At 35.2% G+C, this 12,745-nt stretch overlaps 1 protein-coding gene across 1 annotated transcript in view; it reads right to left on the reverse strand.

The window, feature by feature from the left end:
* NRAP (nebulin related anchoring protein) overlaps positions 1 to 12,745 on the reverse strand; it is a 64,133-nt gene that overhangs the window by 8,967 nt on the left and 42,421 nt on the right. Inside the window, exons 28-35 of the mRNA XM_087725839.1 lie at positions 11,742 to 11,849; positions 10,671 to 10,781; positions 9,027 to 9,224; positions 7,866 to 7,970; positions 6,003 to 6,101; positions 2,683 to 2,787; positions 1,731 to 1,838; positions 186 to 497 (exon numbers count right to left, since the gene is read on the reverse strand). Coding sequence (XP_087581965.1) covers positions 186 to 497; positions 1,731 to 1,838; positions 2,683 to 2,787; positions 6,003 to 6,101; positions 7,866 to 7,970; positions 9,027 to 9,224; positions 10,671 to 10,781; positions 11,742 to 11,849 — 1,146 coding nt within the window. The remainder of the gene's footprint in view (positions 1 to 185; positions 498 to 1,730; positions 1,839 to 2,682; positions 2,788 to 6,002; positions 6,102 to 7,865; positions 7,971 to 9,026; positions 9,225 to 10,670; positions 10,782 to 11,741; positions 11,850 to 12,745) is intronic.

Here is a 12,745-nt window from a genome sequence, read left to right on the forward strand (position 1 = left end):
CCTTCAGAATGTACAGGTGCAGAAAAGCTTTAATAGATATAATTGTATACCAAACATCCTGTTTATTTAGTAAAGTTAGCAATACTTAATTTGATTCACCCTGCACTGTTCTGTTATTGGCTGTCCAAGATAATAGTACAGGTGTTACACTATTCTTACCTCTAACATTCAAGCATATGCATTACCTCACTTTGCATCAAATGAACTCTTTTGGCCCACTTCATCCTCAAGTCTTCAGGAAGCACTGTGTATTGATGCAATCTTTTCCTGTACTCCTGGTCACTGATGAGATTCTGGGCTTTTCTAGCATGAACTAGATTAACCATGTCCATAGGGAGATTGTACTGAGAACAGGTATTTCTTGAGCTTTTCTTATATTCCTGTTCACTATGTAACTTAGAAGCATGCAAGCAGTGTAGCAGATTGGTATCATCCAGAATGCTTCTGGCACCAATGAGTTTCCCCCTCTCGGAAACGAAGTTGTGCTTGTACTGTAGCTGTGATGGGGAAAAAAACGAAATTTATCTTGCACCCCTGCATCTATGATGTTTAAAAAATAAGCTTTATGTCTCTCTCTCCACATATATAAAAGGAAAGTGTTCACCACAGTGAACAATTCAATACATGAAAGAGCCATCACATATTTTATTGGTGTTGTGCTTCTGTTCACTTTTCATCTTTTACATGTCAAAAACCTGGCTCTGATCAGCACATGCCAAGAGAAATTGTATTGTTTGAACAACAGGACTTATATGTGAAAAAAGTGATATTTTGTAGAAAGTCCTTTTGAATTCAATGGTTAAGTATTTGAGGAACTTGCTGCTAGGTAGGAAAGCTGGAACAGATGACTATGAGGTGAAGCATTATACAGGTGAGAGCATTTGCATCTGTTTTATTTGTAAGCTGCCAAGTTGGTTTTTCAGTATCATCAAAGAGATAACATGTGCATAAGCATATCTCAATATGACTCAGGCTATGTTTTGTTTATCTCAAAGTTATTTTGATGTACCCAAAATACTTATTATTATGCAAAAGATGCTATATTTGAATGTGGTCATATAGGAAATCGCCTAGAGAAATGGTACTTGCATGAAGTCACTGGGGATTGAGGAAAAGGCTTCAAAATATTGACTTCTCATAATAATCAAAGAGAACAAATCTACAGATTGTAGGGGTACCCCTATTGCTCTGAAAAGTAGTATTCTTATGATAGTGAAAGTTTGAATGTTGCTCATAGTGGCCTTATTACTTGACTTTGGGGAGAAGGTGTGTGCATTTTGTTTCAGAAAAGTGAAGAATTTAATTCCTATACAAAAAGCATTGGACTTCTAAAAGCAGAAATTAATATATTACAGTCAAATGTAGATGTAAATATATCTTCATTGCCCTTAGCTGCTTTACTGGAATACCCAAGGAAATAAATGGATTATCTATTTACATGGATCGATATTATTTTGGATGTGCTGGGTAAATCTGAATGGAACATCCAGAGATATTTTTCTTTCCCCTATTCCCATTGGAAGAGCTTCAGCCCTGCTTTGTTTCTGATTAACAGTGACTTTTTTTTAATTCACACAAAGAATCTCATTCATAAGTAATACATTCTGTCTCACATCCTTGTCTCACATGATTATGAGGCTGCTTTAATTCAGTAAAATCTGCTTTCTACAATGTATTACACGAAGTTAACAAAAATTAGGCAAGATGGAAGGCTGCATAATTCAACTCACATCACTGGCAATTTCTCGGGAGGCCTTTGCAGTCTGGAAAGGGATGGCTTCCATTGTCAGTTTATAACCCTGAGCACGGAGATTATGCCAAGATTCCCTGTATTTTGCCTAAAGTGGAAATGGCAATTTTAGATTTATTGGTTAAATTTTAACTAAAAACTAAATTAACAAAAGGAACTTGTTTGAGTTGCAATATAGGTTTCAAAATAGTTCACATAGGTTTTAGTCACTTGTAGAAAGATGCTTCTTCAAATCAAATCAAAACAAAACAATGCAAAAAACATATCAAATGGTCAATATTCTTTATATGGATTGTTTAATTTGTATAGATGTATAAGGAATCATTACATCTGTAAACATGAGCCACCCACAAAACATATGTTTGATGTGAATAAAAATTTTCACCCATATCAATTTTTGCATGCATTTATTCATATTCTGGGCTCCTTCTACATTACTATAGGAAGGAAAAGAAGGTGAAAAATTCAGGATAGATAGTACTTCTGCCCAAATATTAACATCCCAAAGCAACTGCAATCGTTATAACAATCTTACCACAGAATATTTAATTCTGAAAATTCACATTGGAATCAATGTCAGCATAAAGACCATTTTCAATAAAAAAGTGAAAAAACTAATCTGCAAATTTTAAATGCAGCAATGCAACAAATTAAGATACTGTGATGCAAAAGGGAATTTAAAGTATCAGCTCTCAGAGCAGTCAGATTTTCCTACTAAAGAATCATCGCAGCAAATATAAAATGCAACACAGAGGTTAAAATTGTAATAGATAACCACAACTACTGTGACAGAGGATCAAGGACAGAAGATAGCAATTACATTTCATACATATCAGTAAAATGGGTAAAACTCTCAACTTCTCCTGTATAGAATAAGAGCTTAAAACACTTATTAAGGAGAAATATGGCAAGACTAAAGAGCAAGTACTTACCTCACTAATGTTTGCTGCATTCAATTTTGCCCTTTCAAACTCAGGAAGTCCAAGGTTTACCCTACAGTGATGCAAAGTGTCTTCTCCTGCTGCTTTGTACAGGCGCTATGAGAATTGTTTTTAAAAGTCTAGTTAACAAAAATTCCTTTAAAATGTTATTTAGTTACATTTTTGAAATGAAAGTAGTTACAGGTTGGGATTTGTTTTTAACATATATTTCTAAATACCACATGGATATTATTTTAACAGAAATAATTCATACATTCATACAAAAATATTTCCCATATTTGCCAAAATATGGAACTATCTCCAGTCCAAAACTGGGAGCTTTGATCAAGGATTTCCACAATGGAAGAGAATCAATAGCACGTAAAGAAATTGCAATCAATTTTCTCCATCTAGAAAAAGAGAGGAAAATAATGCTCCCCACTGCACTGATGCAATTGCTATGACTTGCAATCGCTATTCTCCATCTGAAGGGCAGTTTAGAAATAGGATAGATAGATAGATAGATAGATAGATAGATAGATAGATAGATAGATAGATAGATAGATAGATAGATAGATAGATAGATAGACAGACAGACAGACAGACAGACAGACAGACAGACAGACAGACAGACAGACAGACAGACAGACAGACAATCTGTTTCTTCACAGTAGATACATCATTTCCACCCACCACATTGTTTCTTTCATGTTTATTGCATGCTCAGAATTGAAGAGGGATTTGTCAGTGTCCTACTTTCCATTTCTATTCTGTCACTATTATGTACACAGTTATAATATTATATACATGAAAGCGTTAATGCTAATGGAACAAGAGGCTATTGTGGGGCCGTCCCCACTAACAACTTTGGAAAGTTCCTATGCCTAGATCTAAGTATACTGTATAATGTAATTTGTTTCCTGTTGTTCACGTCTTGCTCTTTCTCTCTTTTTGCCTGCCTTTTATCCCATTTTTTTTTGCCAGCAAATGTTTTTGATGTTTGCTGATGTTTAATAAATAAACATCAAGCTACATTTTTGTTAGCTGTACTGAATAGTATGTATACTTCTTCTGATCTAGATATCGGGAATGACTGGGGAATGTACTGGGTGCAAACTAAAAAAGAAATTGTCCACAATAATTCAAAGAGAAAGGATGAGGGCAGATGAAACAAAATGTTAGGGTGTCAATCATATCCATACTTTTCTTTTTCAATGGCACATATAGCTGAAGGAGAGACCCCTTTTGATCTAGTGGTTAAGGCACCAGGCCATAGCTATAAGTTCCAGTCCAGCCTTTAGTATGAAAGCTGACTGTGTGATTTTGTGCTAGTCACTCTTAGCCCATGATGTCAGGCTTGGATGAAAAATTGATCAGTCGATTCCAGTTCCAACCAATGGATCATCACTCAGTTTATCTGAAAAAGTGGACTCTGTACTTGAAGAGAAAATGCTAGGAATAAAAAAAAAATAGCTGGAAGTTTGTGGATTTTTCCTAAACATGTACGTTTTTCCATTATTATTTTCTTGAAATAGAAGAAAAACCAGCTGAAATTGACTCAATCCTTGGATCTCCCAAAGTGGGGAAGATTTCAATCTGGATGCTATTTTTGAACATCCCAGTATTGGAAACATTTTAGTCAGCACGTCTGTGTAAAGAGGGACATTTTTTTCCTTGCATTCAGCCAACAAATACATAACTGACAAAAGGTTTTAAAGGATAGAAATAAATAGAAATAAAGAAAATCATAACCCCATGCAAACAACAATCTTTACAAAAAAGAAGATGTACAATTTCTCTCATGGAAAATAAAAACATATTCTAACATTGAATCTCTTGGGTTTTTTTTTTAATGTACATTTAAAATATTTCAAAATCTTCAACCCATTAATCTGATTTATTATGTTATATGTAATAATCAGAGATGGGCTGCTCCGAGTTTGCACCGGTTCTCCCAAACCAGATGTTAATTTTCTGAGCAGCTTGGAGAACAGGTTGTTGGAAGAAATCTTTTCCCACTTTACAGGGCTAGTCCTGCAAGGGATACAGGAAGGAAACATTCTGGTATGCCTGTATTTCTAGCCTAATCCTTATCTTAATTGTCCTGCTGCTTTAAGTGTTTTCAGAAACTGTCTCTGGGTTATGCTTGTTACATTGTAAGCCTTATGCCCAGATTTTCTGCCTGTAGACTGAGCTTTTCTGAAGTCGCCCCCGCCCCACTTTTATTCCTGGGGCTTGACTTTCTTAAAGATTGTTAAAGGGTTGTTTTAAGCTTTTTGAAATATTCTTCCAACGCGGCTAGAACAGCTGTTTACAGAAGGGTTGGCATACCCATAGAAGAAATGGATGAGAGGCAGGATGCAAGCTTGATTTTTTTTACTGTATTTCTGGGGGCATGTGATCTTTCCTTAAATTCGGATGATTACCTAAGGATATCTTGTGAGGTGAGTGAAATGTATGACTGTTTTTCACACTTATGACTGTTGCAGCATCCCCACAGTCATTAGAGGGTGGAGAGAGGAAAAGTGCCCCTCAACGTAAGTGACATTTAGTTGGCCACACCCACCAGCCAGTCATTAGGGCAAAGAACTGGTTGTTAAAAAATTTGCAGCCCACTACTGATAATAATATATTCTGCATTTAATGTTTTGGTCAATCAATATTTTTTAACTAATTAATCTTATCAATTGAAAAAAATTACAATGCTAAAAAAATGTTATTGAAAAGAACAAATCTATAAACTACAGAAATACTGTAAGACATCACTAATCTATGATTTCTAAAGCCTTATTTCATGATATTTCCATAAACATTCAATGTTACTCTTGAAAAAAAACCATAGCAAGGAAGTTTAGGGGACCAAACTGTGTCCCGGTGCAGATTTTATTTTATTTTCATTTTAATGGTGAAATGAATCTGCGAGAGTCTTCTGAATAGTTTGAGAAATCAGAAGCAAAATTCTTGGCCTCTGGTGCTTTAAGTGAGTTTTTGAACACATTGATGTTGACTATCTTTGAGATTGTCCTTCCAGTATACCCCTTTGCATTATGGCTGCTTTCAAGAACAAAAGGGAAGTCATTTGCACGAATCCCTATGAAATAACTGCTGTGATTTGTTTTCTTTGTCTTTCTGATTGACAAAGAGATATTAAAAGCTTCTTTAAGAATAATAAAAATGATCTCACAATGTTAAAGAATAAATTGATGGTGCTTTCCTCTCTCCCCCCTCCTTTTTTTTAGTATATTACGCTTCTCAGAATATGCTGCCTTCCTCCCTCCCCACATATTGCATTTTAAACAGCGTATTTTCTGATCCATGTTAGCAGAACCTACCTCATTAGCAATCATATTGCTGAATTTTGCATGAAGGAGGCCAGGAGAGTCTGTCACTGATGTGTACTTGAAGGAATTTGCTTGCTGACGGTATTTACTCTGAATTCACACAGCGAGAGGCAGACAAAAGGAAAGATGCAAGATAAGGACATTATATTTTCAATGCTACAGATTTAGCTATTACTTTACTTTTTTACTTATTACTATTACTTTACACAGAATATGTTACCTGCAACAATCTATGAGCCAAGGTGGCGCAGTGGTTAAAAGCAGCACTGCAGGCTACTGCTAGATCAGCAGGTCAGCGGTTCAAATCTCACCGGCTCAGGGTTGACTCAGCCTTCCATCCTTCCAAGGTGGGTAAAATGAGGACCCAGATTGTTGGGGGCAATATGCTGACTCTCTGTAAACCGCTTAGAGAGACCTGAAAGGCCTATGAAGCGGTATATAAGTCTACTGCTATTGCTATTGCTGCTATTGCTATTGACCTGTACAGTATATCATTTTAATCCCTTGCCTCCATAACCGGACCTGTATAGTAAAATCAAGAGACTCCCTAAAAAATAAACAAGGATTACAGTAGTTGTTGGCCTTGCTTCTTTTGAACTACAGCTTAGCATTTTGGTGGAAATGATAAACAACCAGATATTTTATACACTTCAGTATTTTTTTAACAAAATTATTACAACTTTCAGAACTAGTCTGAGAAAAGTAGAAATAATTATTCCACATTAAAAATTATTGTGACTTTTTCTTGGTTAAGCAATCATTTTAGTGATCTTTAGACTGGAAATTATACAACCCAGTTTTTGGCTTAGTTTGTTGTGGTGCTGTAGAGCCTCAAATGTATGATTCAACTCAAAGCAGATTTGATCAGATAATCTCTTCACTTAGAGCCTTTAAACTGAATCCATTCAGATCTCTATTTTTACTACAATTCCTGATAGAAATAAAATACTTATATTAGAGCTAGAAAAAGTTAGACCTCTTTTATCAATAGCAAAGAGGTTCTACATTCAGATAGGTTTAAAGAGCTTCCAAAGGATAAATAGGCTGGCTGGTTGGGTCTGTTTAGTCATATATTAGAACACATATGGAAGAGGATATGTCCCAAAACAATGAGAGCCGAATACCTCACTCTCCCTACCTTTTCTGCCTTTTTAAAGGCCTTTTTAATCTAGAGAGCCTTTTTCAGATGGGACATTAAAAAGAGATTGGCACAATGAGCAAGAAGAGGGTAAGAGGGGGGAGGATTCAGTTGTCCTCACCTCTAGGATCTTTTGACAAAAAAAACATTTACACCATGTTTTTACATGAAAGGAAATGACATGCACATTTTTAAAATGTGGTTTCTGCCATTATATCTATTTTGGTCTTTATTTTGCCTTATTATTGACCCATTCTTTTGCTCTGGAGAAAAAAACTTAAGAGGGAGATGAGAGAGAGAGAGCAAGAGAGGGAGAAGGAGAGGGAGAGAGTGCATAGTAATGAGGAAGAGTAATTCTCTTTCCAGGCCACTTATATTGAGTCACTTGGGTTTTGAGAAATGTGATTCTATGTCTAATATAAAAACACAGGCTTCCTTTCATCTGGAAAGGAGCATTTCCTTCTACAAAGGATCACCCTAATGTACCAATCACTTGGGTCCTGATTACAGAACAGAAAGTTTCTGAAAGTAGTTATCAAGGTCTGGAAAACCTTGAACTCCGTTAGTTCATCCAGGATATAAATAGAATGATCAAATAAAGAGGGAGGGTGGGAATGAGAGCCCACCCTTAATCAGGAAACCTCTTTGTCAGTTTTACACAGACATCTGGCAAAACCTTGTTTGTAGTTGAAGAAATCAAAAACATCTTTTGTTACCTCACTGATGAGTTCAGAAGCTTTCTTCTTTGCTTCAATCTCTAAGGCCCCAGGTATGATACAGCCAACTCCTCTCATAAAGTTCAAGTCAGATCGGTATAAATTCTATGAGAAACCAATCAAAACTAATTGATAGCACAGAACTAAGAAGTGGTTATTCAAATGCTTTCATTATAAATAACTTCTGCTGCATGAAACATATATAACCTTCAACCATAGTGGAATTGAATTTCCTTATTTCATGATCAGAATAAGAGAATAACAAAGTTGGAAGGGACATTGTAGGTTTTCTAGTCCAATTCCCCGTTCAGGCTGGAAAATAATAGAATAGGAATAGGAATAGGAATAGGAATAGGAATAGGAATAGGAATAGGAATAGGAATAGGAATAGGAATAGGAATAGGAATAGGAATAGGAATAGGAATAGGAATAGAATAGAATTCTTTTATTGACCAAGTGTGAGTGGACACACAAGGAATTTGTCTTTGGTGCATATACTTTCGGATTCTATTCTATTCTATTCACAGAAAACAATATCTAATTCTGAAATCAATTATGTGTAAAATTGTAAATTATTTTTGATATTTCCTCTAAAAATCATTCATATCAATTAAAAATCCTACACTGATTATATGATCATGTTTATACTCAACCCATACTCTCATTAAATGACTACTTTTTTAACGTCATGGTTTTAACAGTGGGTATTATGTAGTATGTACATGTGTGTGAACACGCACATAGGTTACACATTTTTAATTGTTAAAATGTGCATTTGCACTGCTCACCCAAATGAAGAGCATATGCACACACTCGCCCGCTGTTAATGCAAGTGGGGATGCACGTGCACTTGGCCACTGTTTCTGTGGTCCAAAGGTAAATAGTTCATGCCTAGTGATCCACGGCCCAGAGTTTGGGGACCCCTGATTTATACTGATTAAGGAAGGAAAATAAATGATTATAAAACTATCATTTATTATTATAAAACTATACTTTAAATGGCTCAGTCTATTTTGGGCATAGCCCCACTTTTATTTGAATCTGACCTTGCCCAATTTTCAAATGTGATTTTTTCTACTTCTTCAAAGATGGATCTGGCTCTTTGTCTAACAGAAACTGTTCAACCCTCATTTAAACAAGCTATGCAGAATCATCATTTACCTCACTCTGTAGTTTGTAAGCTTTTTTAGCACACTGCAGCCTCATATCTTCCGACAGCGATGTGTAATCATGAAGCAGATGTCTATATTCCTGATCACTGATCAAAGACTGGGCTTTTCTGGCATGTACTAAATTCAACATGTCTAATGGTAGGTAGAACTTATTCTTCTGATTATCAAAATCTTTCCTGTAATTTATCTAAGAATGAAGTAAAAACAAATGCTATTTATCAGTCATGACTTAAAAGACATTAATAGAAAGTCATTTTACAAATTCTTTTAAAACTATTCACTTTACAATTATTGTTGTTGTTGTTGTTGTTGTTTGGTTAACCTTTGGTGAGATTCACAGACTTTGGGGCTGGTTGGTAGCTCAACAGCTCGAGTCCTAACCAAGGACCTAGGAACTGTTAAGGTAACGTCGGAGTATTATATTATTATTATTATTATTATTATTATTATTATTATTATTATTATTAACTAGGAAACAGGCATAAAATTATAATATAATCATAGGAAAGAACTAGTCACTAGAATGCATTGTTATTATTTGCTCCTCAAGAAGCTTGGCATGCATTATGTGCACATTACTGAATCCTGTTCCTAAGCATATGAGTATTACTTTAGAAGTCTTTCTAATAATTTCAAAACTGTTTTTCAATGAAAAATGTCTGTATTATATTTGTGAGCAAAACCAACACTAGCCAGAGCATAAAACAACTGAAAGAAGCAGTACAAAATCAGAAAATATGGAGAGAACTGATCTATAGAATCACCAAAAATATGACATGATTGAATGAATATCATCATCATCATCATCATCATCATCATCATCATCATCATCATCATCATCATCATCATCTTGCTAGAAAATTAGAAGCACTACTATCCTTTGTCCTCTTCACTTTTCTCCTTACGTCTTCTTTTTACATTGTTCCTGATTGTATCCATTCCCAATATTGGTGCAGTAGTAAGGTAAGCATTTTTATATTTTGCTCATTTTGTTGGACCTGTGTATCCTCACAGAAAAAAGATCTTATGATGCACAGCCTTCAACCTTTTGGGCACCAGGAACCAGTTCTGTGGAGAGAATTTTTTCCGTGGACCAAAGGGGATGTGGTTTCGTGTTCTGCCTGCATCCCACAAATGAGTCTTAGCTTGTTTGCATGGCCGAATTCTGGCATGCTGCAGACCGGTGCTAGTCCACGGACCAGGGTTTGAGGAGCCTGTTATAATGCACAATGACTCATATAGCTTAAGAACCTATTTAGGGAAGACAAGGCTATCTTGTCTTAAATAATGGCTTAAATAATGCTGGCTATGTGGATATTCTGGAGGCATCTTGGCCGTGACTCCAGTTACTGAAGAAAGATGGCAAAAGGAGTTATGGTATTGATGTCTTCTCCATGCATTCTGTTTTTCTTTTGTTTTGATAGGCATCTGCTTGGTTGATGCTGGATTAAATAGATAATTAGATTATACTAGACTAGACTAGATTAGATAATTCTGCCAAGAGTATTATATTCTTATGCCAATAGAGATGAAAGTCTAATCCACATATTGTTTTGAATGTGCTGCTCTTAACCAATTAAATGTTTGCTTATTAAAAATATGGTGATACAAGTTTATTTAGTGTACCACTTACATCACTTTGTAGCAAAGCTGCATGCATCAAGTGAGAAATGTTTATATCTTCCAAGCCATGGGAACCAATCAACTGCCCCCTCATTTTCTCAAATGCCTCCTTATACTTAAACTGAGGAAGAAAAATAAAACATTAACATAGCAAAAACATGAACAGTGAAATAAAAACATCTATTATTCCATTGCTTTTTGTTGTCTTCTCGGCTAGTGAAGACTTTACATAAAGCCATATGTATCAAATGACCATATCCAGGCGAAAGCAAATCTGGTTTACAAGAAAGGGGATGTGAGTTTAGAAATTCAATTTATTAACATGAACTTTATTTAAACAACAGCTGGCTTCTAATTGTTATGGGAGAAGTGGTACTAAAAACACAGCGTTCTATTTATTCACATAATCCTTGAAAATATAGATACATGTTATCTCATTGCTATAGATCACTACACCTGCTCATTTGTTTTATTTGTTGAAGTCCATATAATGGCCTAATCTGAGTTGCAAAATTACTGAGGATGAGCTTAACATCTCTGAATTAAACTCTTGATATACTTGGAGAAAAGATAGAATTATTCTAAATAATAATAAACCAATAAACCAGTTTTAAGCAATAAGACGAACAATAGATGAATACTTTAACCCAAAAACCATACTAGAATATATTCTCTCTGTTATCCGAATTTCCTAGTTCTAAAATAAAAGGCTTTATAATAATAATGTAACGGCTATTGTACTTTTGGAGACTGCAACGGAAAGTTTAATAGGTAAGTATACTTCTAGATGACAAATTCAAGGTCCTATTTTAATTAATTGGGGATATCTTTGTTTCTGAGCCATTTCTACTGAATTAAATTCCATAAATAAATAAATAAAATACAGAAAAGACATAATGTTTCATTATCAATTTCAAGTCTACTTAGCAGAGCAATATTTAATTTGCACATAAAATTTGTGGAAATAATTTGAAATTCTTTATACTCCAAAGGTTTTTGCTTTCTTCCATTGTCCTTTTCCAATGTCTAAACAAAATGCCCTTACAATTATTTCTTTGCCATTGTTTCTAAATCAACTTACATCACTTATAATTTGATTAGAAGCCTTTGCTGTTTGGAAAGGAATGGCATCCAGTTTTAATTTATAACCACCATGTTGCATTTTATTCCAGGATTCTTTGTAGTGGGTCTGTTTGGAAATAAAAAGTAAGACCAACATCCATTTAGTGACACTCAAAGTATATTCTTCCCTACAAAGAACAAGCACCTATACCTAGAATGTGTAGTTCAATATAAATTAACTTGTTTCTAATGAAATAGGCGTCTCTACTAAGTCAGTATTGTACGTTGTTAGTTCAAATGTGATGCTGTGTTGACTTCCAACAGAATCTTGAAATCTGCTTCAGTTGGAGTAATGGATGTCAGAATGACCTTGGGAAACAGGAGGAGGAAGAGGACAAAAGCCTAGACAACAGTCAAAGAAAGGCTTTCTCAGCCAAAAAGAAATGAGGGTGGAGCAAATATTTCAGAAGGGACACTCATAGTTCTCTGGAAAGTAAAGGCAATTGAAGGGAGAACGGAGATTCTGTTACTGTAATCTGTTACTGATAAAGGTAATATTAGCATTCAGTTTTGATTTTTTTGCCTGGGCAATAGAATAGCAATAGCATTTAGATGTATATATAGCTTCATAATGCTTTACAGCCCTCTCTGAGCAGTTTACAGAGTCAACATATTGCCACCAACAATCTGGATCCTCATTTTATCGACCTCAGGAGGATGAAAGGCTGAATCAACCTTGAGCCCTATCAAGATCGAACTCCTGGCAGTAGCCAGAGTTAGCCTGCAGTACTAACCACTGCGCCACCATGGCTCTTCTTGAATAGCTGTCAGTTGGACCCACTGTTTCAAATTAGAACTATGATTAATTTGAAAAAGGTTAATCTAGATTTAGTCCAATGTGTCTGAAGTGGTCCTTCTCTAGGGAAAGCAAAACTATTTTGCCTAGCTCAACTAATTTTTATTTTAGTATTGGCAGTAGAAATAGCACTTAGACTTACTGTATTTTCCATAGTATAAGACGCA

This window comes from Thamnophis sirtalis, unplaced genomic scaffold (genome assembly GCF_051295495.1).
Source record: "Thamnophis sirtalis isolate CommonGarterSnake01/CBP01778 unplaced genomic scaffold, rThaSir2_p1.2 scaffold_11, whole genome shotgun sequence".
Classification (NCBI taxonomy): Eukaryota; Metazoa; Chordata; class Lepidosauria; order Squamata; family Natricidae; genus Thamnophis; species Thamnophis sirtalis.